The 26,981-nt window shown below is 58.3% G+C and overlaps 4 protein-coding genes across 11 annotated transcripts in view; all 4 read right to left on the bottom strand.

Annotated features, from left to right (window-relative positions):
* Window positions 1-1,224: 1,224 nt before the first annotated feature.
* Window positions 1,225-4,230, bottom strand: LOC139046331 (dolichol phosphate-mannose biosynthesis regulatory protein). Its single transcript, XM_070518691.1, has 4 exons — window positions 4,041-4,230; window positions 3,649-3,738; window positions 2,748-2,850; window positions 1,225-1,940 (listed from the first exon to the last, which is right to left on the bottom strand). The coding sequence occupies exons 1-4, from the start codon at window positions 4,041-4,043 to the stop codon at window positions 1,882-1,884; spliced, it is 255 nt and encodes an 84-aa protein (XP_070374792.1). The 5' UTR covers window positions 4,044-4,230; the 3' UTR covers window positions 1,225-1,881.
* Window positions 4,231-8,060: 3,830 nt separating this feature from the next.
* LOC139039724 (phosphatidylinositol 4-phosphate 5-kinase-like protein 1) lies at window positions 8,061-16,568 on the bottom strand. 8 transcript variants are annotated; one of them, XM_070518685.1, is made up of 11 exons: window positions 16,266-16,568; window positions 15,211-15,414; window positions 13,953-14,003; window positions 13,591-13,748; window positions 13,243-13,367; window positions 12,726-12,760; window positions 12,581-12,636; window positions 11,711-11,823; window positions 11,252-11,405; window positions 8,593-9,353; window positions 8,061-8,240 (listed from the first exon to the last, which is right to left on the bottom strand). In XM_070518685.1, exons 1-10 carry the CDS (start codon window positions 16,443-16,445, stop codon window positions 9,086-9,088), a joined length of 1,344 nt encoding a protein of 447 aa, XP_070374786.1. In that variant the 5' UTR covers window positions 16,446-16,568; the 3' UTR covers window positions 8,061-8,240; window positions 8,593-9,085. The 8 variants fall into 8 exon arrangements, with proteins under 8 accessions (XP_070374786.1, XP_070374787.1, XP_070374783.1 ...); XM_070518686.1 differs by having other exon boundaries at window positions 13,591-13,745; XM_070518682.1 differs by lacking the exon at window positions 11,252-11,405.
* Window positions 16,569-19,060: 2,492 nt separating this feature from the next.
* On the bottom strand, window positions 19,061-24,127 carry LOC139046330 (dolichol phosphate-mannose biosynthesis regulatory protein). The gene is made up of 4 exons (XM_070518690.1): window positions 21,877-24,127; window positions 21,485-21,574; window positions 20,584-20,686; window positions 19,061-19,776 (listed from the first exon to the last, which is right to left on the bottom strand). The coding sequence occupies exons 1-4, from the start codon at window positions 21,877-21,879 to the stop codon at window positions 19,718-19,720; spliced, it is 255 nt and encodes an 84-aa protein (XP_070374791.1). The 5' UTR covers window positions 21,880-24,127; the 3' UTR covers window positions 19,061-19,717.
* EEIG1 (estrogen-induced osteoclastogenesis regulator 1) overlaps window positions 24,121-26,981 on the bottom strand; it is a 35,618-nt gene continuing 32,757 nt past the window's right edge. Inside the window, exon 11 of the mRNA XM_014863624.3 lies at window positions 24,121-26,900. Coding sequence (XP_014719110.1) covers window positions 26,855-26,900 — 46 coding nt within the window. The 3' untranslated portion in view covers window positions 24,121-26,854. The remainder of the gene's footprint in view (window positions 26,901-26,981) is intronic.

Here is a 26,981-nt window from a genome sequence, read left to right as displayed (position 1 = left end):
ATGAGGACATCAGGTGGGCGACTGGTGCATGTGCAATGCATCGGAGCACAGGAAAGGGCTGGGCTGGAGGTGAGCCTGGGTAGGGATGAAGTTACCTAGGAAGAGTATGAGGTGAGGCGGCCTACCTGAGGGCCTACCTTCTCATGGCAGAACAGAGGAGCTGGAGTGGGAGAGACACGAAGGAGGAGAACGGGTCACCACAGACACCCAGAGAGCATGTGGGAAGGTGCATCCGGGGGAAGGTCACAGGCCAAATGTGGCAGAGGGGTCAAGGACACGTGCACTGGTGGTCTCAGTGGGTGCAGACTTCCTGGAGAGATGCTGAGCACAGCGGAGGTGAGAAGTGCAGGCAGCAGGTGTGGACGCCCTCCTTGGAAGTCCAGCTGTGAAGGGGACAGGGAGGGACTTGGGCAGAATTACTGGGCTGATGGACGGTCCTTTATGTGGGAGCCTGGAGCATACTGGGAGAAGCAGCGGCTGTTCCCATGAGAGGGGCATCATCAGTGACATGAGGTGCCTGCTATAGCAGGGGAAGGACAGGACCCAGAGCCCAGGTGGGCAGCTCTGCGGGGTCTGGAGGACACGGAGAGGGTGGGGCAGGCGAGGGCAGGGCAGGTGTACCTGCAGTTGGCCTCTGTTCTCTGACGGAGACCCCTCTGCTAACTGGAGGCAGAGTGACCATCAAGCTGTGGCGGATGGAGGTGTACACTGGGCACTGTGAATGGGAGACCTGGCTGCCCAGAAGGGCACAGTGGGATTGCTGGGGGCTGGGGCCTGTGCCAGATCAGTAAACCCGAACACAGTGGAACCAGCCCTGCGCTGGCTCAGTGAGCAGCCCTCACTGCTCAGAGCCACGCCAAAGTGGGCTGCCGGGGACAAGAGATGGACAAGAGGTTTGCACTTTAGGGGACTGGCCTTTAGGTGTGTAAAATACTAGTGCCTGCTGGCTGGGCTGGCACGGGGGAGGCTAATGTGATGTCTGGCAGATCACCACGCCTCTACCCACTCCCCAGCCGTGAGCTGCACTGGGCCAGAACCATATCTGTCCTGGGCCCTGTTTTATCCCGGGTCAAGCATAGGAATGATCCACGAGGCACCTCAGGCACCCTCACTCACTGCATGAACCAGGGTCTCCCAACCTGCGACCAACGCAGGGGCTGGCTCCCAGCCCAGCTCCAGCCCCCAAGCGGCCCGGCTCCCCTGGTCAGGGATGACACAGACACAAACACACCATCAATGTTTATTGTTCAGGCCTCCCCAGTAGGCCAGCACTGGGGCTAGGGGGCTGGCCTCCATGAGGAGCAGTTGGTTTGGGGGCCCGGTGTGGCCACCCTAATGCACCCTGAGGCCTGGGGGTGGTCCTGGGGCCTGTCAGTCCTCCTCCTAGGCTCTCCAGGTCCGGAAGTCCTTGTGGGGTCTGGGGCTTGTTAGACCGGGAAAGCTGCCTTCGGGGAGGAGCAGGACATGTGGAGAGAGGTCAGCAGGACATGTGGGGATAGGTCATGCGCTGCCTCAGAACCTGCTAAGTCCAACATCAGCATGTGACAGGAGGGAAACTGAGGCAAGAAGGGAGAACCCAGAGGAAAAAGTGACAGGGAGTCTGAAGGCAGGGTGGGAAGGACCAGCATCTTTCAGGCCCTGAGCCGGAGTGGGTGAGAGGGAGACTTCCACGTACTCGTCCCTCCTGGCTTCTGGCAGTGTGAGCAGGGGCTCTGGTGAGTCGGGGTGAGTCCTGAACAGCTCCAGCACACAGGGCTGTGTGCAGGGCAGCCAGGCTTGAGGGGGCTGCAGTACCTGGACCGGTCCTGCGGGGCCCCACCTTTGGGCCCTGCCCTGGAGGGGAGGCAGAGAGGGGGCTGCAGCCTCATCCCCGCTGGGCCTTCACTGAGTCTTTTTGGTCCCCTTCTGGTTCTTCAGCAGCACATAAATGATGAACACTCCTGGAATAAACAGACCAGAAAGGCCAGGTCAGATTCGGGCTCGAGGCTGCCGGGAGGCCTGAGCAGGGCACAGCATGGTGGAGTGACCCACACGCAGGGCCAAGCACCTACCCAACCACCCTCCAGGCCACCTGGTCATCTCCCTGGTCATTCATCAAGCCACACATCCACCTACATTCATTCAACAAACACCAACTGAGTGCCTACCGCAGGCAATTTGCTGTATTTGGTGTTTCAGACTCTATGGGGAACAAGATCCACCCAACTAGCCATCTACTCATCCACCACCTGTTCACCTACCTACCTGCCCACCCAACACCCATCACCCCCCACCCACCCCTCATCTAGTTATCGGATTGTTGACTCAGCACATACTTTCTTGAGCCACTCAGTGCCAGGAACCTCGGCCAGGCCTGTGCTGGGAGCTGAGGACATGGTAATGATGAAGCCACAGTCCCCGCCCCGGGGAAGCCCACCCACTAAACCACGGGAGACAGAGAGATGCAGGAATCATGAGCCAGGGTGACAAGGGGGTGAGAGGTGATTGAGGTGTGAGCAGTGAGGATGGCAGCGGTAGAGGGAGCAGGAAGAAAGGAGACATCCCGTTCGAGTCCAGTGAGCCTGAGGCATGGGAGACTGACTTGCAGCCCTGAGGGGGAACAAGAACACCCCAGGGGGTGAGTTGGGGACAAGGAGCCTCAAGCAGATGTACAGCAAGTGCCAAAGTGTGGCAGCACATTCAGGGGTGGGAGAGGGTCACGGGGCCCCCCAGACACTCTGCCCAGGGTTAGGGGGGTGATGACTTACCCACAAACAGGAGCAGCAGGAGGCCGGCGGCCAGTGGGATGGCAACAGCATAGGCTCGGGGCAGGAAATACTTGTGGATGACATGCTGGCTGTCGATGAATGGCTGCCACCGAGGGCAGAGCTCTGATGAGCATCCTCGCCTTGCCAAGCCCCCAAGCCCAAGCATCCCACCTCCTCCATCTCAGGGGCTGACCCCATTCAAAGCACGGGGCAGCATTTGCTTTTCTTTAAGATGACGGCATTTTGGGTGCCCTGGTTTGCTTCCTTCCTTCATTTATTTAATAGTTGTTACTGAGCACTTGTCTGGTGCCCACCCTAAGTTGGTGCAGGGGACCTGGCAGTGAACAGAAGGCAAAGGACTTGCCCTAAGGCCCTTACAGCGTCGCAGGGGCAAAGGTACCTGAGGAATCCTTGAGTGATTCCCAATCTGGGCTCCAAGGTTTTCTTTACTAATATTTTCTCCAAAGGATACCAAGTTCTGCAGGATTTTGCCTTCTGAGAACACTGCACTTCTTAAGCAGTAATCAACAAGTTTTCCCACAAGAAAAAAAGGCTACAGGCTCTCAACAAAATCCATTAGCACTCGTCATGCCCAGAAGCCAGCGGGATAACCAGAAGGACTAGAACTCCCATCAAAGGCAAAGCAAATCAGGAACAGGGCTTACAGTGTAGCGGTTAACGATGCCACCTTGGGCCCGACCCTCCTCCCTGAGCCTCAGCCTGATTTATAAAACGGGGACGCCACTAGCGTCTTCCCCATAGCGCTGGTCTGGAGCTTTCACGAGATATGCAGGCACTAGCACAGTGCCTGTCACACAGCAGCTGCTTAAATGATGCCAGGAGTCGGCTTCAAGATCCAGGGATGGGAGAAGCTGAGAGAGGGCGGGGCAAGCACACGTACCAAGAGAATCACCCAGGCGGTGTAGTAGGTGAAGATGATCAGGCTAACGGCGACGAGCCCGAGTCCCACCACCTGGTCTGTCCCCGTGGCCTGGAGAAAAGGGAGGGCTCAACTGACGAAGTGACTCTCCATCCAGGGGCACTAACAGAGGCGGGCGTCGCAGCCTGATTACGCTCTAAGCTTCCCGTTCACTCAACTGACGTGTCTGACGCGACTGACTAGGATCAGTTTCTCCGCTGGGAGAGAGAGTGCCGCCCCTCGGCGTTCTCATCCGTACAACGGACCGACGGGGGAACAATTCCGGTTCCGACTGCCTAAGCCCTGGCTCCTGAACAGACCCGGGACCCCACCCCTAAACGCCCCCGAACGCCAGCACTCGGCCCCAAGCTCACCATCTCACCCGCCCTCCAGCACCAGAGCCGCAAGCCACGTCCGGTTCTGGATCCGGGCCCTTCTGGCCTTGTGCCGCGGGGCACGCTGGGAGTCGTAGTCCTTAGGCCGGCCCAGGACTACGTTACCCAAACAGGTAGGCACCGCCTTCGCCTTTGCATGTCGGGAAATGTAGTCTCCCAATGGAATTGTGTTCCTAAATCTCCGGAGGGAAGGGGACGGAGTTGGGAACCCAGACTGATTGGCACTTGTGGTTTCAATCCTGTCTAACTCGCTCCAAAAAAAACCCACCGATCTTTAAATATTCCAGAGTCCGAAAGCCAGAGGGGGATGGAGGTGGGGGTCGGAAGTCCCATCTGAAAATTGAGGCTCAGAGAGGGGCCAGGACTTGCAGGAGATCACAACCGAGTCAGTGGCGAAGCCGAAACCCTGATCCGGGGGTCCTACTTCCTCGTCCCGATGCCCTAATTTGTCTGTTGAGGGGACAGTGGAGAGAATGTTCCTGGGGTGGAAGGAGGAGGGGTGCCCGAGCCCGCAGGGATGGGGAGGATTTCGATTGGCTGTGAGAGGGGCGCCCTCTTACCATCGCCTGGCTTCCCTGGCGACCCTTCCGGGTGTCCCCTCTTCACTGCACGGATGAGGCTGGAGTGACCCTCCCTGCCCTCACCGGCTGCCTCTGGGGTCCTGGGTGACGCGGCAGCCCAGGCAACAGCCTAGACAGATCTTGGGTCTGGCCGCTTGTTCAGGCCCCTCCCCAGGCTTGGAGGCCCTTTCCTCTGAGAGCAAAGGGAGCTTGGGCCTGATCTCCTTTCGCGTCTCCTCCAGCTCCGGCGTCTGGAACGGTCTTCCCACAGCTCGCGGGGCTGGCTGCTCCTCACCCATCAGGTCTCACTGGGATGCCATGCATCCCAGGGAAGTGACCTTCGCAGCTGGGCCAGGGTTCCCTCGCCAGTGCTCCACAGCCCCAAGCATGTCTCCCTAAGGACACTTGTCCCCGCATTTTCGTTAGCTGATTTACTTGCTGTTCTGGCCCACCTGACTGAGCTCCTGAGGATAGGGTCTGTGGTCACTGCTGTGTCCTCAGTGCCTAGAATGGGGCTTGGCACAAAGGAGCTTTCAATCACCCAACAAGCTTTAAGATTCTGTGATGTTTCTCGATCCTGGAATGCTAGAGTATAGCGTCCAGGGACTCCAGGCCTCCTGAGGGATTGCGTGGAGGCTCGGCCTGCTCTCTCCACTAGGCGGGGTGGGAGATTTAGCACGTTAAATACAGGACTCACAGTTAAATTGGTATTTCAGATAAACAACGAATACTTATATTAAAAACCTGAAATTCCCATTTAACTGGTCGTCCTATATTTTTTCTAGCAACCTGGCCTCTCGCTGGCCCTGTGACCTTTACTTGAGCTGTTTTTCTCCTCGATCAAGTGGAGTTAACAACAGCGCTTCCCGCCGCGTGAGAGAGTGGAGGGACAGCTCGTGGGACAGTCAGGATTCGAACCCTGGGCACTCTCACGGCACAGCCGGGGCTCTGACCACTTACTGTCACCTCCCAAATGCCCCGAGGAGTCCCCCAAATGGAAGCCGAGCCAGGGCAGGGCCTCTGCATATGCTGAAATGGGTCCCATTTGAAGGCTCAGACCAGGTCCCTCAGGGATTTCAAACTCAGGGGCCAGAAAGGGTTGAAGGGGCAGATATGGGGCAGTAGGGAGGGGCGGGCCTGTGGTGAGGCGAGCGTAAACTTCCTGTCTCAAGTGTTTTTCCACAAAAGGCTGCCTGGGCCAGAAAGTTCATGTTCCCACCCCCATCATCCCCACCTCCCTCCAGAGGGCCCTGGCCTGGGGACTAGCCTGGGCTCCTGCTCTGGCCCCATTTCAACTATATTGGGTATCTGCCCTGGCTCAGAGATGTGCCAAGGCTACCATCCTGCAGGAGCAAAGCCAAGACCCCAGGGCTGCTGCTTCCCTCCATGCCTCTCCCCATCCTGTTGGGGGTGGGGACGGGGAGCTGCCCACATGGCCCTGCCCCCAGGGACCCCTCTGAGCATAAGCCTTCCTTGTCTCCCCCACCCCAGCTGGGCACACCTCACAGGTAGTGGTCCAAGGTCAGTCTCTCTCACCGGCCCTCGTTCACACAAGGCAAGGCACACGGTGGGTCCCCAACACCAGAGCCTCTTGGCGCTCCCCCCGCCAAATCCTCACCCTTCAAGTCTCTCTCCTCATAGACCCAACCCCAGGGGACCGTGGTGAGGAGTCCCCTGTGGATTCATCCATCACCCACAATGGCTGGTGAGGTGACGAGTCCTTCCCCAGAGAGGCAACCCCTCCTTGCTAGAGCCACGTGGAGACAGGGGCGTGCCCCAATGTCCCGGGCTCCCGGAGCAGATGAGGATCAAACACCCCCAGTGGAATTGAGACTGGGAAGGCCGGCAGCCTCAGATGTAGCTCCTCAGTTTGGTTTTGGAAAAAAACCCACTCTTCTCACCTAGACCTACAAGGCCCTGCACAGTCTGGACTCCTGCCTCCTTCTTAATCACTGTTTGCCCACCCTGGCCACCCTTCTGGCCCCCAATCACACTAAAGCTCATTCCTACCTCAGGACCTTTGCACTTGCAGTATCCTCTGCCCCTTGACTGGTCCAGTCACATGGCTGGCTCCTGGTCATGCAACTCAAATGTCACCTCCTCAGAAAGTCCCCCTCCAACAATCGTGTCCAACGCTGCACCCCCATCCCTCGAGTCCCACCCCGACTTATCTTTTTCATGGAACTTGCCACACTCTGAAGCACCTCATGTATTACCTGGTTTTCTCATTTGTGGTCCACCTGCCCACTGGACTTTAAGCTCCATGTGGGCAGTCCGGCCAGTCATGTTCTCGGGGCTTTCCCAGTGCCTGCACAGTGCCTGGCACACCCTACGGGCTAGGTAACGTCTGTGGAATGAGCGAGTTAGGAGAGCCAGGAGTCCTGGGCCCTGTGAGATCTTGGATGAGTTACTTCCCTCTCCAGCCTCAGGCCTGACCTCAGCCTACTGCCAGAGACCCAGAGGGGTGGGGCTGAGCCGTCCCCTTCTGTGAGCGCAGGACTCTGGGGCTCTGGCAGCCTTGTCGGATCCAGACTCCAGGGAAACTGAGGCCCAAAGGTCCTGCCGAGCTTCCTCCCCCCACCCTCCTCCACCTACTACCCTTTACTCAGCCTCCCGGTTTATCTGACCTCACAGCCTGGCACACAGGAGGTGTTGGAATGAGCAAAGGAAGGGCAGGGTCAGCTCAGAGCGCCGCCGAGGGCAGCCTGGCAGGGCCCATTGTCTGGGGCCCCCTGGAGGAGGCGGTAGCCTCACCCTCCTGTGGGCCCCCAGGCTTAACGCACTCCATGTCTCAGCTTCCTGCTGAGCCCAAACAAGAAATTCTCCATGGCTTGTGCCAGCTCAGAGAGGCTGAGCAACCACCCAAGGTCACCCAGACGACTGGGGGTGATGTCAACAGTCTATTTTCTAGGAACCCACCCTCCAGCCCTGCAGCATAAGCTATCCCTTTCCTCTCCCTTCCCCATCAGCCATTTTTCGTTTTCTCAAAGGCTGATGGGGTGGCAGTGTCTGGTGTAGCTGAGCAGCTTTCCCGAGATCCAGAGTCCTCCAGTCCTGGGGGTCAGCTCTTGGCCCAGAAAGCCCCCCACCACAGTGTTCCCACCCACTCTGAACTCCAGCCGCAGGGAAATGTTTCTTTCTCTCAAATGCCAGGCTCTCCCTCACCCCGGACCTTTGCTGTGCCCTCAGCCTGGAACCCTCCCAGGGCCGCACTTGACTCTTCTGGTCTCAGCTTAGAGGACACAGCCATCCAGTAATTAGGCGGGGGCCCCTTCCCTGAGCTCCAGGGCCCCACGCTCCTTCATGAGGCTTTGTCACACCTGGTTGCTTTTGTAAAGACCCCTCCCCTCTGGACTGTGAGTTCTGTGAAGGTGGACTCTGCATCTTGCTCCACCCCCAGGTCCCCATCGCCCAGCAGAGGGCCTGTCACATAGCAGGTGCTCAATGAATATTTAATGCGTTAATGAGGTCCGTTTTCATCCTTTCACTTTTACAGATTAGACCACTGAGGCACAGACAGGTTTAGCACCTTGCCCAGGTCACACAGCCAGGCCCCAGAGGAAAGGACAGCTTGGGCATGGTCGGATTGGACGGGGGTCAGAGGCCCGGCTGGAGTTTCCTGGAGGAGGGAGAAGGAAGGATCAGGGGCTGTGCAGCCACTTTGCTCTGCTCTGTTCCCAGTGATGTCTGTGTGGCCAGCGCCCTTGGTCTGACCACCAACCCCTGCTGTCATTTCACAGATGAGAAAAGTGACTCCCAGAGGAGGGTAGAGCTTACTCAAGATCCATAGTGGACTCCAACATAGTGCCTCCCAGAGCTGCAGGCTCCCCCCAACACCCCACCTTCTCCCACCTGCATCCCTAGAGGGACAGGAGCCAGGGGGCCACCCCAGACGGAGGCCAGTGGGCCCTGCTTGAGCCAGGGGCAAGGGGTTGGGAGACCTGGGTTCTCAGGCTGGCCTTGCCACTTACCCGTGCATAAGCCCCTTAAAGTCTCTGGGCCTCAGTTTCCCCATCTGGATGGCTCCAGGGGGCTGGGATGGAGCCTTCAGTCTCCCTGCTTCCCCAGAGCATGGGGACAGGCTGCGGGAGCTCGTGGGCAAGAATACAGGCTCCTGAGTCCAAAAGGCATAGTTGAGTCCTGGTTCCATCTTTTATTGCTGAATGATCTTGCTCAGTCCCTTCACCCCCTGAGCCTCCATTTCATGGTCTGTAAAAAGAGAATAATAGCATTTTTTGAGGATAAAATGAGCTAATGTGGGGGAGTCCCTGGCACAGTGCCGGGCACAGCATCACCGTCGAATGAGGCTGTGTCGCCGTCGTATTAGTGAGCGGACACCGCCCTCTGGAGGCCAACGGGAGGAACAGCCGGCGAGGGGAGCCCAACCCGCTGCCCTGGCCAGGCTGGAACCGGCGTTCCGGGCGTGCGCCCATTGTCCAGATGGGGAGAGCAGCCCGGCGCCGGTCACTCGGTGTTCGCCTCCGCCCACTGGCAGAGGCGACGGGCGTAGCAAGCTGGGCTGACGGTGGAAAAGGTCCGGCCCGGGTAGCGCAGCGTCTTCCATAGGTGCTCCAGCCGCTTGCGGAGCCCGTAGACCGTGACGAGGTCCACGAGGCCCAGGAAATAGCGTTGCTCCGGCCCATCCACGATGTGCAGGGCGTTGGGGGCGTCCGGCAGCAGCCGACGGTTCTGGGCTCCCGACTCCTCCGGGCTCTGGATCCCTCGCACAGACCTGGGCACCGACAGGAGGGTGAGGCTACCGCCTCCTCCAGGGGGCCCCAGCCAATGGACCCTGCGAGGCTGCCCCTCGGCGGTGCTCTACGCTGACCCTGCCCTTCCTTTGCTCATTCCCACACCGCCTGTGTGCCAGGCTGTGAGGTCAGATAAGCTGGGAGGCTGAGTAAAAGGTGGTTGATGCTCAGGGGCTGCACTAGCCGATGTGCAGCCGCTAGCCACATGTGGCCATTGAGCACTTAAATGTTGCCAGTCCCAATTGAGATGCAGGGAAGTGTAAAATACATACTGAATGTCATTGTCCAAGACAGAATGAGACAAAGAATGTAAAATATCTCATAGATGTTTATATTGATTAGATGATGACATGATAAAATTTTGGATGTATTGAGTAAATAAAATATATTATGGAAATTCTCTTACCTATTTCTCTTTACTTTTTTAAACGTGCTACTAGAAAATGTAAAACTGCACGTGTGCCTCCGATTGCATTTTTTTTTTTTTTTGAGGAAGATTAGCCCTGAGCTAACATCTGCTGCCAATCCTCCTCTTTTTGCTGAGGAAGACTGTCCCTGAGCTAACATCCGTGTCCATCTTCCTCTACTTTATATGTGGGACACCTGCCATAGCATGGCTTGACAACCGGTGCATAGGTCTGCACCTGGGATCCGGCAAACCCCAGCCGCGGAAGCAGAACGTGTGGACTCAACCACCGCACCAGCAGGCCGGCCCTCTCGTTGCATCTTTATTGGGTAGCGCTGGTCTAGAGCAGTGGGTCACACACTGGTATTTGGGTATTTCCCAAGCTTCTATTCGGAGTCATCCAATCCTGGACGTTTCAGGGGGCAGAGCTGAAACGTTGTGAACAAAGTCCAATTCCACTTTGCAGATGCTGTGTTTTGTTGCCTCAAAATGTATTCCAAATCAGAAGATGCCTTTGGCTGGGCTCCCAGTCCCAGCCAGAAGCAAATGCAATTCCCTAACACTGTCCTCCTGGGGGTGGGAGGGAGGTGGGGGGTTGGAAGGTGGGGTGGCTAAAGGGGTTTATTCCTGCCTTGCCCAAGGAAGTAAGCAATGAGAGACAAGCCCCTCCCAGGCACCAACCAATCAGAACCCAGTGGTGTGGGAGCCTGGGCAAGGCGCTGGTACTCTGTGGTGTCAGGGTTAACATGGATGAGGAAGAGGTGGGAGGGAGTGTGTTCTGAATGGGGGCGTGGAACTGGGTGAGGGCGGGGCTGGGACAGTGGCTATTGACCGGCCAGCATGGCAATATTTCAATAAGATAACCATTACATGCAAACTCGGTCTTACAGACTGAATGACAGCCATGATCTAGGCGCCGGCTGGGGGCAGAGGGTAAGGGAGAAGCTGACCTAGCTTGGATGGGCAGACTTGGGGGGTTCTCTGCCCCATGGCAGGCATTCCACCATCTGGTCAGGACGTGCCCAGCCCAGCCATGGGTTGTGTGGGGAGCCATTACCCTGGATTCTGCCCAAGCCACACCCATCCCAACATGATGATGGGCACAGTGGGGATGACCTCAGCATCCTAGGAGTGGAATGGCAGAGTTAAGGGGCAAGGGCTCTTTCTGAGGCAAAAATTAAATAGGTCTGAAACCTCCAATGGCTCCACATCCCCTTCTAGAAAATGAGCAGATTTTTCAAATCGTCATTGAAGCCCTTATCCAGCCGGATCTCACCTGTCCTGTCCCCTGTGCTGTGGTCCACCTGTGCCCGCTACCCCTGCCAGCCAGGCTTCACCAGCCCCCGACACATACACACACACACACATGCAAACACGCACTTTCCAGTCTCCCAGCCTTTGCCTATGCTGTCCCCCCACCTCACCATCTGTGTTTTCCATGCTCTCATCACCTCATTCCTGTCGGGGGCCCACCTGACTGTGCGGAAGATGAGGCTACTGCCCAGGCCCTTCTCATCCTCGTGGAGCCGCTGGAAGGCCATCAGGAGGCTGTAATCCAGCACGTTGAGCTCCCGGAGGAAGGCAGTGTCCAGTTCCATCTGGCGGAGGAACCAGCTCCGCTGGGGCCCTGCCGGAGCATCAGTGCCCCCACTTGAGTTCTCATCATGTGCCGGGCAAGGTGCTGAGGGCTCCATATGCATCTGCCCCAGGAGGGCAGGTGTCATTACTGTCCCATTTCACAGATGAGGAAACTCAGCTGTAATGAGCCTTGGTCACCCAGCTAGTAAGTCCTGGGGGTAGGAATTGAACGCTGCTCTGCTTGACTCCAGAACCTGGGCTCTTAATGACTCAGGCACGGGGCAGTGCAGGGGACTCCCTTCTAACTTCACCCTGAATGGAGGAAGAGCAGGCAGTGACCGCTCCGTGGCTCACCTAGGTTGATAGTCTTGCCCTCAAAGTTGAGATCTTTCAGCACCAGGACTATGGGGCTGCCCTCCGGGGCCGGGTCCACCCAGCGGCTCACCTCGCAGCCCTTGATGTCATACCTAAGAGGCAGGGAGTAGAGGACGGGAGAATTCAGCTCTGCACAGACTTGAGACACACAGGGAGCCTCACAAGGTAATCCTAAGAAACAAGAGCTTCCACGGGGTGACTGTTCATATCCTCAGCACGGCCCCATTGCATTGCTGTCCCAGGTCAGAGATGAAGAAAAAGGCACAGAGAGTTCCTTTGACTCGCCCAAGATCACACAGTACGTAAACGGCAGAGTAGGGATTTGAACTCAGGCCCAGAAGCCGGCCCAGGCTTTCCCCCTGCCTGTGCCTGCGTCTCGGCCCAGTCATCCCTGGGGGTGTCCCAGACACAGGGGTCCAACCCTAGAGGGCAGCACCAGGACGGCTGGAAGGAAGGCCCTGGCCCTGGAGCACTAGTGGGGAGCTTGCCGGCAGAGTCAGGGCAATGTGCAGTCAGAGGCTGGGTTCGAATTCCTACTCCTCACACAGCAGCGTGCGGTCCTCCCCCGCCTCCGTTTCTCATCTAAAAAATGGGGATGATGATAAAACTATCCCTCAGAGTTGTTCTGGGAATAAAGAAGCTAATGAATGCAAATGGCTCAACACAGAGCCCAATGCATACTGAGCTCTCAGAGATGCTGGTCGGGGGTACCACGGTCTCCAATCCATCGGGGGATCTTGGGAACGTCCCTTCTCCTCCCCGGGCCTAGGTTTCGCCGGCCATCTAGGGAGCGTGGGGGCTTCAGGGGCACATTCCGGGTGGGGCCGGGGCCCTGCGAGGCCGACTCACCTCTCGGAGATGCGGCCGGCGGGAAAGAAGACGCTCTGCATGATGATGAAGTATTTCTGGGGACGGGGGTAGGGAGTGAGGGAGGCAGGATCTCACCCTCCAGCCGCCCCCTCCGGCCCAGCCCCCTCGCCTCCGCCTTACCCACCTTCTTTCCCTGGGCCACCCGGAGACTGTGCACTCCTGGAAGGCGAGAGGGTGCCAGGTGAGGGACCCCAAACTCGGCAACCCCGGGCCCATCCTACCCTAGTCCGGGCTCCAGGCCACGTCTCCTTCTCGAGACACGCCCCTCCAGGCTGCGCCCCCAGACCCCTTCCCCAGTTTGGGTGGTTGTGCCCCCTGCACTCGCCTACAGACTTAGTCCCAAGTATGCGGGTCCTGAGATAAGGCCCCGCCCACACACACACCCTCCCGACAGGACTGTCCAATGCCCTCCTCCCCAGATCTTGGCCCCGCCCCCCGGCCCCCGCTCTCCCCGCTACATTGCGGCCTAGGACCCGCCCCCCACTGCACGCTGCTCGCCGCCGGACTCGCCTCCTGGCCGCTCCCCACCACCCGGCTTGGGCTGAGCGCCCGTCCTGGGAGTCGCCCCACTCCCTGGCCCCCTGCGCTCCTCGCTCCCTTCCTCCCACCGCCCCGCAGTCCCGGGTCCCGGCCGGCCGTACCCAGCAGCCGCGCGAGCAGAGAGTGCGGGTGCCGCTGCAGGTGCTGCACGTAGCGGGACAGGTGGGCGAGCAGCACCTGCACCTCCCGGCGCCGCTGGGTCTTCAGGAAGAAGCGCTGGTCGTGGCTGGGGGCGGGAGGGAGAGGTCACCGACCAGGCCGGGCTGGAGCGGCCGCCCCGCCGCCCCTCTCGCCTCCCGTCCTCCCCCTCCGGCTCACCTCCTCCATCTGACCTCTATCTGGCCCTGACCCTCCCTCACCCGGCGGTTCCGTTTCTCGCCCCAAGCGCCCCCCACCAGCCCGGAACACCACTCCCACCCCTTCCCCGCCCGCCCCTGCGGCCAGCTCACGACAGGAAGAAGCTGGCCTTGCTCTTGGAGGTGCTGAGGAACTGCAGGTAGGGGCCGCCGGGGCCCAGCGCAGCCTGGTAGTCCTCATCCGCCAGGCCTAGGGAGCGCCGCAGCCGGGCGAAGGCCGGGCCAGCCAGGGTGCCCAGCTCGAAGCCCTGCTGGGGAGGAAGAGCCGCCCCAAGAGCGTCCACAGGGGCCCACGTGTGTGCACTTGGCCCTAGTGCCAGGGGGTCAGGGTAACCACACCCTTCCTGCAAGGCTCTGAGGCAAGCCATCGCTCCCACTGCATGAGGGGGAAACTGAGGAAAGAGAGCTAAGACGGGTACACACCCCCTTCCACGCAGCAGTCTGGGGTTTCCTACCTCGTGAACCTGGGTCAGGACCTGGGAGAAATCCTCCTCAGTGGGCGGCCCCTACAGGGAGGGGCAGAGGGGCTCAGGGCAGGTCTCCACCCCCACTGCCAGCCCCAGCAGCTCCAAGCATCCTGCACTTGGCCTCGCCCCCTTCCCCCAGTTGGACTCCTCCAGCAAACAGGGACCACTCTGGGTGGGCCTGGGTTGGGCAGATGGGTCGCAGGCCCTCCCAAAGCTGGAAGGAGGATGAGAATGAGTGTGGCAGATCCTGGGTGTGTCTCATCCACTGCTGGGTCCCAAGGACCGGGCTCTCAGTTCAAGCCTGGCACGTGAGCACAGACACATGTTGGCCAAGTGAAGCCGATGCCATCCCAGTAACAGAGGATGGCCTTGAAGCCAGGGGATCTGCCTGACTCGGCCTGGGAGGAGCAGGATGAGAGAAAGCTTCCTGGAGGAGGTGACTTCTAAGCTGAAATCTGAAGGGTAGTGGAGGGGAAGAGCAGGATGCTCATCACAGTGGGAACGGCATTCTTGGCCACCAGGAAGGGAAGGAGGGCCCAAGTGGCTGAAGCAAGTAAGGGAGGGATGGAGTGTGAACGAGGCTGGACACTTGGCGCTTGGGCTTGAACCAACAGGATCCTGAGGCCATGCTGAGTGTTGGGGAGCCCTGGAAGGTTCTCAGCAGGTGATGAGATTTAGAGGACTCTTACACTCTCCCAGGACCTCCGGGTCCCTGTGCCAGGACTGGCCTGTGGGATGTGGTCACACTGTGCACACGTGTGCACACACACAAACACACATGCTCACCCACCCATCCAGCTGCTGAGCTTGCAGCTGGGTGACCCTTTCTGCTGAGCCAGCCTGGCCCCAGCCTGAGCTCCAGGGAGGATGGGCCAGGCTGATGGAGTGGGGGTGGCGCCCCTTCTCAGCCATACACCTGGCAGAGCTGGGAGGGCCTCAGAGACCAAGGAGTACAATCCCTCCCACCCATTATACAGATGGGGACACTGAGGCCCAAGAGAGGCAGATGCCCATCTAGAGTCACACTGCAACTCTCTGGGTCAGGGGGTTCCTCACACGCCCACTGCACCCTGGACTTTCTAGCTTCCTGGCCCCAGCCCCTACCCCAGAATGTCCCTCCCTCCCTGCACCACGCCCCTACCTTCCTCCCCCTCTAGCCCTCTCCAGTCCCCAGCCCTGCAGTATTAGCGGGACAGGCCATCAGTCTGGTCTTGCTGTCAGTGCACGGGACAGGTTGGCCACTCACTGTGGGCGGGTGGTCCATGGAGACCTGGGTGGCAGCCCACAGCCCTGCCTGCATCATACACGTCATCTGGTGCAGCTCATGCCCCGGGTCAATCTCAAACAGGCCTAGACGTGACTGCTTCTCCCGTAGACGCCAGAGGAGGCCACGGCGGCTGGAGCCCGCAGCAGCTGCTCTGGATCCAGCCTCTGGGGAGGAGGCCAGGACCTGGTGGCAGGAGGCATGAGAGGCAATGAGCATCCCAGAGGGGAAAGACCCGGATTTGAGTCCCACCTCCACAACTGGTGAGCCTTCCTTTCATCTCTCTCTGCCTCAGTTTCCTCAGTTGTAAAAAATGGATAATGCTAGCACCCACTTCTCTGTGTCTCCTGAGGAGCAGCCACACAGTGCCTGGCATGCAGTCAGCGCCCAAAATAGAGTGATACTTATTATTATCAGTAGGCAGAGCGTGGGTTCTGCAGCCACACCTGGCCCAAGACTGACTTTCTCTCACCAGCTGTGTGACCTTAGGTAAGTAAGTCACCTAACCTTTCTGTGCCCCATCTTCTTGTCTGTAAAATGAGAACTATAAGAATTCCTTCATGGCAGGTATTAACTGTTGTTACTGCTGAGTGTGAGCTCCATGCACAGGAACCCTTTAGTAGGAGCCCTGATGCCGGTGACTCAGTCATCTATTCCACTTGTCTATGCTGAATTCCTCTAGCCCAGCGTGGAGGGTCAGCACGAGGCTGAGCTCAGGGCAGCTGACCCATTAGTAGTGGGAGCCCCCCATCTGCCAGCAATGGCTGAGAGCTTGACCTCCTAACAGCCTTATGAAGGAGGAGCTTTTATTATCATCTCCATTTTGCCGAGGAGGCAACTGAGGAAGCCCTCAGAGGATACCCGCCAGACTCCTCCCATCCTACCTGCGGCCCCATGTGGGGCGTGTCCTGGTCCCGCCTAGTGCAGGACCCCTCCTGGGCTTGGATGGGGGTGTGTCCGTGCGGCACTGGGAGGGGAGGCCCAGCTCCTGTCCCCCAACCCTTCCCTCTCCCGTCTTCTCTCGGATCCGCACCTACCTCGCGGGGTCCCGGGCTCGGCGCGGCCATCGCCCGCGTAGCAGCTTCCCGGCCTCTGGCCGTGTCCCCCGCCGCCCCGCCGCCCCGCAGCAGGAGCCAGGCCCCGCCCCTGCCTCTGGACCGACCAATCGCTCGGTGCCTGTCACGGCTGCACCCAATCCGCGCCGGGGGCGCCGGCATCGCCTGCGGATCCCGCCCCTAAGCCTGCAGCATCCTTTGGACCGCGGTCCAGGGCGGGGCGGGGCCGCTGCGCTTTGATTAGGGTCCCCAGGGGTGGGGGACTCGGGTCTCCGGGTCGCTTGAGGAGGCGGGGAACTTAAATCCAGTACCCCCCACTCACTCTGGCGTGAAATTCCCATCCACTGTCTTTCAGGTGAGGAAAGTAAGGTCCAGAGAGAGAAGTGACTATCTCCAGGTCACACAGGAAGTCAAGGGCATGTATCATTCAACACATGTTTTGAACACTCAGTATGGGCCGGGAGCAGTGCTGGGCCCCAGGGATGTAGTGGTGAGTGAGAGGGAGGAACACGGCTGCCAGCGTGAGCTTTTAAAAGCATAAATCGGATGATGTCACCGTCATGCTTAAAATCTCCAGTGCCTTCTCGCGGCACTGGAACAAAATCCATCCCGCTCGCCATGGCCCCCAAGCCCATCTTCCCACTCTCCAGCCCCATCTCAAACTACTCTCCTCAGTACGCCCACCCCACCACCACAAGGGCGCCCTGCTGCTCCTTAGCCACTAAACTCTTTCACACCTCGGGCTTTTGCAGGTGCTGTTCCCTCTGGTTGAAATCCTTTTCCCCAGGCTTTCATTTGCCTTATTCCATCTTATCGCCTCACCCGACTCTAAGCATCCCTCCCCTCATTCTTGATCACATCGTCTTGCTTTATTTTTGTCATCACTCTTAACAATGAGACTGTCTTGTTCACTTGTTTGTTTCTTCCATCTCTCCCCTAGAAAAGGAGTGCCAGGATAGGAACCACGCCAGGCTGGTTTCCTGACTCAGTGCCTGGCACAAACCAATGTTCTATAAGTATATGCTGAACTGATTTAGGATGTGCAAAGGGTTTTGGTGAGTTCCAGGCAAAGAAAGACCAGCGTGGCTGGAGAGAGAAGGAGACAGTGAGCGAGTGAGCATGCAGGTTCCTGTAGGCCATGGTCGAGAGAGGGTGGAAACCCGGAGGGGCATTTTATGTGTGTGAGAAAGATGCTCACGTGTTTTCAAAAGGCACTGGTTGTCGTGCATTGTCAGATTGGAGGGGGCCAGAGTGGGCAGGGGGAGGGCATTGAGGAAGCTTTGCTAACTCAGGGCGGAGGATGGTGGCTTTGCGTCAGGAACGTGACTACTGGGGGGAGGGGCAGTGAGAAAACGGGAGAATTGACAGGATTCGGAATTTCGGGGATGGGGCTAGGAGAGGAAAGCCAGGGTCAGCGATGTGTGTCAGGCTGGGGTCGGGGACACAGGACGATGCCAGTCATGAGAGGGGGCAGGGCATGAGGGCCAGACTTGGGTGAAGTCTGAGAATTCAGCTCATGAAAGGATGAATTTGAGATGTCATTACAGCACCCAATGAGGACATCAGGTGGGCGACTGGTGCATGTGCAATGCATCGGAGCACAGGAAAGGGCTGGGCTGGAGGTGAGCCTGGGTAGGGATGAAGTTACCTAGGAAGAGTATGAGGTGAGGCGGCCTACCTGAGGGCCTACCTTCTCATGGCAGAACAGAGGAGCTGGAGTGGGAGAGACACGAAGGAGGAGAACGGGTCACCACAGACACCCAGAGAGCATGTGGGAAGGTGCATCCGGGGGAAGGTCACAGGCCAAATGTGGCAGAGGGGTCAAGGACACGTGCACTGGTGGTCTCAGTGGGTGCAGACTTCCTGGAGAGATGCTGAGCACAGCGGAGGTGAGAAGTGCAGGCAGCAGGTGTGGACGCCCTCCTTGGAAGTCCAGCTGTGAAGGGGACAGGGAGGGACTTGGGCAGAATTACTGGGCTGATGGACGGTCCTTTATGTGGGAGCCTGGAGCATACTGGGAGAAGCAGCGGCTGTTCCCATGAGAGGGGCATCATCAGTGACATGAGGTGCCTGCTATAGCAGGGGAAGGACAGGACCCAGAGCCCAGGTGGGCAGCTCTGCGGGGTCTGGAGGACACGGAGAGGGTGGGGCAGGCGAGGGCAGGGCAGGTGTACCTGCAGTTGGCCTCTGTTCTCTGACGGAGACCCCTCTGCTAACTGGAGGCAGAGTGACCATCAAGCTGTGGCGGATGGAGGTGTACACTGGGCACTGTGAATGGGAGACCTGGCTGCCCAGAAGGGCACAGTGGGATTGCTGGGGGCTGGGGCCTGTGCCAGATCAGTAAACCCGAACACAGTGGAACCAGCCCTGCGCTGGCTCAGTGAGCAGCCCTCACTGCTCAGAGCCACGCCAAAGTGGGCTGCCGGGGACAAGAGATGGACAAGAGGTTTGCACTTTAGGGGACTGGCCTTTAGGTGTGTAAAATACTAGTGCCTGCTGGCTGGGCTGGCACGGGGGAGGCTAATGTGATGTCTGGCAGATCACCACGCCTCTACCCACTCCCCAGCCGTGAGCTGCACTGGGCCAGAACCATATCTGTCCTGGGCCCTGTTTTATCCCGGGTCAAGCATAGGAATGATCCACGAGGCACCTCAGGCACCCTCACTCACTGCATGAACCAGGGTCTCCCAACCTGCGACCAACGCAGGGGCTGGCTCCCAGCCCAGCTCCAGCCCCCAAGCGGCCCGGCTCCCCTGGTCAGGGATGACACAGACACAAACACACCATCAATGTTTATTGTTCAGGCCTCCCCAGTAGGCCAGCACTGGGGCTAGGGGGCTGGCCTCCATGAGGAGCAGTTGGTTTGGGGGCCCGGTGTGGCCACCCTAATGCACCCTGAGGCCTGGGGGTGGTCCTGGGGCCTGTCAGTCCTCCTCCTAGGCTCTCCAGGTCCGGAAGTCCTTGTGGGGTCTGGGGCTTGTTAGACCGGGAAAGCTGCCTTCGGGGAGGAGCAGGACATGTGGAGAGAGGTCAGCAGGACATGTGGGGATAGGTCATGCGCTGCCTCAGAACCTGCTAAGTCCAACATCAGCATGTGACAGGAGGGAAACTGAGGCAAGAAGGGAGAACCCAGAGGAAAAAGTGACAGGGAGTCTGAAGGCAGGGTGGGAAGGACCAGCATCTTTCAGGCCCTGAGCCGGAGTGGGTGAGAGGGAGACTTCCACGTACTCGTCCCTCCTGGCTTCTGGCAGTGTGAGCAGGGGCTCTGGTGAGTCGGGGTGAGTCCTGAACAGCTCCAGCACACAGGGCTGTGTGCAGGGCAGCCAGGCTTGAGGGGGCTGCAGTACCTGGACCGGTCCTGCGGGGCCCCACCTTTGGGCCCTGCCCTGGAGGGGAGGCAGAGAGGGGGCTGCAGCCTCATCCCCGCTGGGCCTTCACTGAGTCTTTTTGGTCCCCTTCTGGTTCTTCAGCAGCACATAAATGATGAACACTCCTGGAATAAACAGACCAGAAAGGCCAGGTCAGATTCGGGCTCGAGGCTGCCGGGAGGCCTGAGCAGGGCACAGCATGGTGGAGTGACCCACACGCAGGGCCAAGCACCTACCCAACCACCCTCCAGGCCACCTGGTCATCTCCCTGGTCATTCATCAAGCCACACATCCACCTACATTCATTCAACAAACACCAACTGAGTGCCTACCGCAGGCAATTTGCTGTATTTGGTGTTTCAGACTCTATGGGGAACAAGATCCACCCAACTAGCCATCTACTCATCCACCACCTGTTCACCTACCTACCTGCCCACCCAACACCCATCACCCCCCACCCACCCCTCATCTAGTTATCGGATTGTTGACTCAGCACATACTTTCTTGAGCCACTCAGTGCCAGGAACCTCGGCCAGGCCTGTGCTGGGAGCTGAGGACATGGTAATGATGAAGCCACAGTCCCCGCCCCGGGGAAGCCCACCCACTAAACCACGGGAGACAGAGAGATGCAGGAATCATGAGCCAGGGTGACAAGGGGGTGAGAGGTGATTGAGGTGTGAGCAGTGAGGATGGCAGCGGTAGAGGGAGCAGGAAGAAAGGAGACATCCCGTTCGAGTCCAGTGAGCCTGAGGCATGGGAGACTGACTTGCAGCCCTGAGGGGGAACAAGAACACCCCAGGGGGTGAGTTGGGGACAAGGAGCCTCAAGCAGATGTACAGCAAGTGCCAAAGTGTGGCAGCACATTCAGGGGTGGGAGAGGGTCACGGGGCCCCCCAGACACTCTGCCCAGGGTTAGGGGGGTGATGACTTACCCACAAACAGGAGCAGCAGGAGGCCGGCGGCCAGTGGGATGGCAACAGCATAGGCTCGGGGCAGGAAATACTTGTGGATGACATGCTGGCTGTCGATGAATGGCTGCCACCGAGGGCAGAGCTCTGATGAGCATCCTCGCCTTGCCAAGCCCCCAAGCCCAAGCATCCCACCTCCTCCATCTCAGGGGCTGACCCCATTCAAAGCACGGGGCAGCATTTGCTTTTCTTTAAGATGACGGCATTTTGGGTGCCCTGGTTTGCTTCCTTCCTTCATTTATTTAATAGTTGTTACTGAGCACTTGTCTGGTGCCCACCCTAAGTTGGTGCAGGGGACCTGGCAGTGAACAGAAGGCAAAGGACTTGCCCTAAGGCCCTTACAGCGTCGCAGGGGCAAAGGTACCTGAGGAATCCTTGAGTGATTCCCAATCTGGGCTCCAAGGTTTTCTTTACTAATATTTTCTCCAAAGGATACCAAGTTCTGCAGGATTTTGCCTTCTGAGAACACTGCACTTCTTAAGCAGTAATCAACAAGTTTTCCCACAAGAAAAAAAGGCTACAGGCTCTCAACAAAATCCATTAGCACTCGTCATGCCCAGAAGCCAGCGGGATAACCAGAAGGACTAGAACTCCCATCAAAGGCAAAGCAAATCAGGAACAGGGCTTACAGTGTAGCGGTTAACGATGCCACCTTGGGCCCGACCCTCCTCCCTGAGCCTCAGCCTGATTTATAAAACGGGGACGCCACTAGCGTCTTCCCCATAGCGCTGGTCTGGAGCTTTCACGAGATATGCAGGCACTAGCACAGTGCCTGTCACACAGCAGCTGCTTAAATGATGCCAGGAGTCGGCTTCAAGATCCAGGGATGGGAGAAGCTGAGAGAGGGCGGGGCAAGCACACGTACCAAGAGAATCACCCAGGCGGTGTAGTAGGTGAAGATGATCAGGCTAACGGCGACGAGCCCGAGTCCCACCACCTGGTCTGTCCCCGTGGCCTGGAGAAAAGGGAGGGCTCAACTGACGAAGTGACTCTCCATCCAGGGGCACTAACAGAGGCGGGCGTCGCAGCCTGATTACGCTCTAAGCTTCCCGTTCACTCAACTGACGTGTCTGACGCGACTGACTAGGATCAGTTTCTCCGCTGGGAGAGAGAGTGCCGCCCCTCGGCGTTCTCATCCGTACAACGGACCGACGGGGGAACAATTCCGGTTCCGACTGCCTAAGCCCTGGCTCCTGAACAGACCCGGGACCCCACCCCTAAACGCCCCCGAACGCCAGCACTCGGCCCCAAGCTCACCATCTCACCCGCCCTCCAGCACCAGAGCCGCAAGCCACGTCCGGTTCTGGATCCGGGCCCTTCTGGCCTTGTGCCGCGGGGCACGCTGGGAGTCGTAGTCCTTAGGCCGGCCCAGGACTACGTTACCCAAACAGGTAGGCACCGCCTTCGCCTTTGCATGTCGGGAAATGTAGTCTCCCAATGGAATTGTGTTCCTAAATCTCCGGAGGGAAGGGGACGGAGTTGGGAACCCAGACTGATTGGCACTTGTGGTTTCAATCCTGTCTAACTCGCTCCAAAAAAACCCACCGATCTTTAAATATTCCAGAGTCCGAAAGCCAGAGGGGGATGGAGGTGGGGGTCGGAAGTCCCATCTGAAAATTGAGGCTCAGAGAGGGGCCAGGACTTGCAGGAGATCACAACTCGACTCAGTGGCGAAGCCGAAACCCTGATCCGGGGGTCCTACTTCCTCGTCCCGATGCCCTAATTTGTCTGTTGAGGGGACAGTGGAGAGAATGTTCCTGGGGTGGAAGGAGGAGGGGTGCCCGAGCCCGCAGGGATGGGGAGGATTTCGATTGGCTGTGAGAGGGGCGCCCTCTTACCATCGCCTGGCTTCCCTGGCGACCCTTCCGGGTGTCCCCTCTTCACTGCACGGATGAGGCTGGAGTGACCCTCCCTGCCCTCACCGGCTGCCTCTGGGGTCCTGGGTGACGCGGCAGCCCAGGCAACAGCCTAGACAGATCTTGGGACTGGCCGCTTGTTCAGGCCCCTCCCCAGGCTTGGAGGCCCTTTCCTCTGAGAGCAAAGGGAGCTTGGGCCTGATCTCCTTTCGCGTCTCCTCCAGCTCCGGCGTCTGGAACGGTCTTCCCACAGCTCGCGGGGCTGGCTGCTCCTCACCCATCAGGTCTCACTGGGATGCCATGCATCCCAGGGAAGTGACCTTCGCAGCTGGGCCAGGGTTCCCTCGCCAGTGCTCCACAGCCCCAAGCATGTCTCCCTAAGGACACTTGTCCCCGCATTTTCGTTAGCTGATTTACTTGCTGTTCTGGCCCACCTGACTGAGCTCCTGAGGATAGGGTCTGTGGTCACTGCTGTGTCCTCAGTGCCTAGAATGGGGCTTGGCACAAAGGAGCTTTCAATCACCCAACAAGCTTTAAGATTCTGTGATGTTTCTCGATCCTGGAATGCTAGAGTATAGCGTCCAGGGACTCCAGGCCTCCTGAGGGGTTGTGTGGAGGCTCAGCCTGCTCTCTCCACTTGGGAGGCAGGGGGAGGGGGGTCTGAACCTAGCATGGTTTGCTCTTGCTGGCAGCATCTGTCTCCTTGGGTCCTCTGAGTCCGTCTCTAACTATAGGGACTGCCCTCCTGAAGCTGATGGAAGCGACCATTTTTTCTCCCTACCATTTTGTATACTGATTTTTCACTTGGCATTACTGTGTTCCAAAGGAGCAACCCTGTTTGGCCTACAGGCCAATTCCTTCCCTCTTTCTCAGAACAGCCTTTGGCCTCAGCCGAGAGCCAACTTTTCCCTCCCCAGGTGTGCACGGAACAGACGGACAGACTGAGAAGCAGCCGCCAGGGTTCGCAGGGGCCAGGAGGAGCAGCAGCCCCGAGTAGGGGTGGGGGTACCACAGTGCTGCAGCAGGGACTAGGCCTGCTAGTCTGGTCCTTTCTGGCCTGTCCAAAGCCACAGAGGCTTCCTGCCACTCCTGGGCTCCTTAAAGGCCCCGGGTGACAGGCTTTCCCAGAGCTTGGCTAAGCTTCTGGCTCCTCTAACTTGAGTCGGGGGCAGGGAGCGAGGGGCCTAGGCCTGGAGAAATGCCGGCCGGGGGCTCTAAAGAGGCTGGGGAAACCCTCAGCACCTCCCAAAGCTCAGGCTGTACCCACACTTTCTCATTTGACCCACCACCCCGTTTGCAGCTGCGAAAACTGAGGCACAGTCAGCTTCCCTAAGGCATGCTCCTCAGAGGCCACCTGAGTGCTGGGGAGGTCCGCAGAGCAGCAGTTAGGACTTGGGCTCTGACGTCAGAGCTGCCACTTACTACGCGTGAGACTGACGAGAAACTGCCCTTCCGGGCCTCAGTTTCCTCCCAAGAAATCTGGAGTAATAAAGGTAGTAGTAATTGTGACCGCACCCAGGACGTGGAGAACCTGGCCACCTACATCTTCCCACCCCCAGAATTGTCAGCTTATCCATCTGGATTCCTTCTGCCGCAGTCCTTGACCCCGAAGTCAATTCAGTAAAACAAACAAAAAACCAACATGCCATAACAAACAAAAACTGCAACATTTAATTTCTTCCCCCAAACCAAGACACTGATACTAGGCTGATTTCCCCTTACAATGTTATTTTCTACAACAGAAGCAGACACAGATACACAAACACAGCCCACTGAATCGAGGGTAGGGTTGGTGGTGACAACATTCTGTTAGAAAGAAGGGGAATTTTAAAAAGAAAAACAAAGGACCTCCCCTCCCCCCCATCTCCCTACTCACCTCCCTAAAGAGAGGAAAACATGGACATTCTCCGTCCTGGCAGATCATGCCATGTGGTCAGTTTGTGGGGTGACCCGAAAAAAAAAAAACCTAAAAATATTGTAGACTTTTTTTTTTTAAATCTTCTAATAAAAACGTTAAACTGTCTTTCAGGAAGATTCCAAACGGGCATTGCATAGACCAATTCCTTTCCAAAAATATCTCTAATATATTCTCTCTCTCTATATATATAGAATTTCAAGTCCAGGAGCTGTGGGCGCCTGGTGGGAATTCACTGAGCTTGAGGGGACCAGAGAGCCGAAGAAAGGGCTCCCACGTGGGGATGAGGCCAAGACTCCGGGACTCCGGCTCCAGCCAGCATTAATTGGGTTGTGGCCGAACTCTCAGTCCAGTTACCCTGGCCCAGGGCCTGGCATGGGAGAATGTAGCAGGCTCTGTTTCCTTCTGGGTGACTGTCAAGTTCAGACCTCGCCTAGGGTGGGGCTGGGGTTCCTGGTTTCGGGGAGTCTCCCCAACACCAAAGCCAGCTGTTTTATGCCTAATGCACCAGAACTTCGAATGCACCCCAAAGGCACCTCCCCAGTGGACTGAGGTCATGCAGACACAAAGGGAAGGGCAGTGCTCTCCCATCTTCCAGGGGTCACTTCATCTGCATACAGTGCAGCCAGCTCCCTTTCAAAGTGCCAGGTGTCTGTGGGGCAGGAAGGGACCCGACGAGCTGACCAGAGGCTTCTCCAGCCAGGGCAAATGCTCCAACCTGCCTCAGTGGGCACCTCTAACATTCATTTTCTAAAAGACTCAGGTGATTAAAAACGATGACGACAACAAAAATCCTACAAATGCTCTGGTCCCAATGCCAGGAGGTTCCAAGACCAAGACTCCAACTGCAAGCTAACGCAGAAGGGCAAGGACCGCTCCCAGCCTGGGGAGGACAGCCCCACCCCACTGCACCCCTACCAGAGAGAGAACCAGGATACTGGCCCCCCATCCAGATCCCCAGCCCTGCTGGGACCCAGCCAGCAGGTAGGGCAGAGAACAGAACCACCTCCCCTCATCCGGGGAAGGAGAAAATATCAAACTGTGAACGCTAAAAAAAAAAAAAAAAAAAGGAGTAAAAGAGAGAAGAGAAAAAAAGGAAAGAAAGCAAAGTATAGGGCAAAGTAAACACCAGCCTGCTGGGTTTATACAAAATGAGTGAAACTTAAGAGCAGCGGGGGGAGGTCTGTCCAGGGACTGGCTGGCTGGCAGCCAGGACCCACCTTCAAGCCAGTAATGAGGACCAGGGGGGAAAGTGCCGAGAGCAGAGGCTTTAGCGAGGGGTGAGGGGCAGGACAGGAGGCAGGGCCAGACTGCTCCCCGCTGGGAACACCCCCCTAAAGGACCCGCCTCTCCCTTGCCCAGAGAGAGGGATGCTTTCAGAGAAGGGCTGGGGCTTTTCTGGCCAGGAAGCCAGCTCCAGGCTAGTCCAGTCACAGCTCACCTGCCTCTCCAGCATCGGCCCTGGCCTGGCCAGCTGACCCTGAGGGGGAGAAAGGGGGCTTGGCTTGCTAAGCCCAGCCCAACCAGGCCCCTGACCTCCAAGGGCTTGGGAGGCACCTTCCCTGGCTTCCTATGGGAAACCAGCTGCTCAGGACCCAGCCCTGGGCAGAGGAGCACCCCCTTTCTCAGCATGGGTCAGGCTTGAGCTGGAGCTAACAGGTGGGAGGAGAGGCAATGCCCGGGTCCAGCCGGGTGGCTAGAGCTGGGCCGCTGGCTGCACAGCAGGCAGCGCCCAGGAATTCTTGGGAAGGGCTCAGAGGAAGGGCAGGCAGGGCCAGTGGGGCTGTGCTGGAGATGAGCATGTGCAAAGTGCAGGCTGCCAGGGCAGCAGGAGAACATTCGTTGGGGGAGAGGGTCTCAGTCTGGAGTGTAGGTGGGGTCTGAGGTCTTGACTCCCAGGAGGAGGCCGCCAGCGGGTCCCCCAGGACACAGGGAAGGGACGGCTGAAACACTAAGCAGTCAGAGGGCCACGGTGGCAGGATTCTGGGGGTGGACTGGCCCCCCAAGGACGGGGGCAGTGGAGCAAGGCCTTGCCAGGGCATCGTTGAGCCAGTGCTCCTGGAGTGGGCTGGGACACAGGGCAAGAAGCCCCTTGGCCACAAGCATGTTCGCGTGCGTAGGAGCTGCTGCAGGTCCTTGCCAAGGGGCCAGGGCAGTCTCCCTCGGGCCAGTCCTGGCCATCTTTCTTGCCCACCTGCCTCATGGGCCCATGTGTCCTGCCCTCTAGTGGTTCAGAGGAGAATATTCACAGTGGTGCCCGGGCCCTGGCAGGCCAGGAGGCTCCCGGCATGGATGAGAGGACAATGGAATGATGCTGTGGGGCAGGAATGGGGCCGGAGTGCATGGAGGAGGCACAGATGAGATGCGGTGCGGATGGTGATCCGACGGGGAAGGTCCCTCATGGAATGACACGGGTCTGGCCGCCCACAAGGCAGGGCCCTTCTCCAGCCTGAACACCCGCTCCTCAATGGCTTTCAATCACGACCGGCTCGTACACCCCAGAGGAGACCCTGTGGGAGAGAGACAAGGCAGCTCGTTCTCTCTGATGCTCTTTGGGCTAGGCCATTCCTAGTACTTCACAAGCAGGCACT

The sequence above is a fragment of the Equus asinus genome, chromosome 10, assembly GCF_041296235.1.
Source record: "Equus asinus isolate D_3611 breed Donkey chromosome 10, EquAss-T2T_v2, whole genome shotgun sequence".
NCBI classification, from domain to species: domain Eukaryota; kingdom Metazoa; phylum Chordata; class Mammalia; order Perissodactyla; family Equidae; genus Equus; species Equus asinus.
This window is presented reverse-complemented; position numbering and strand designations above follow the sequence as displayed.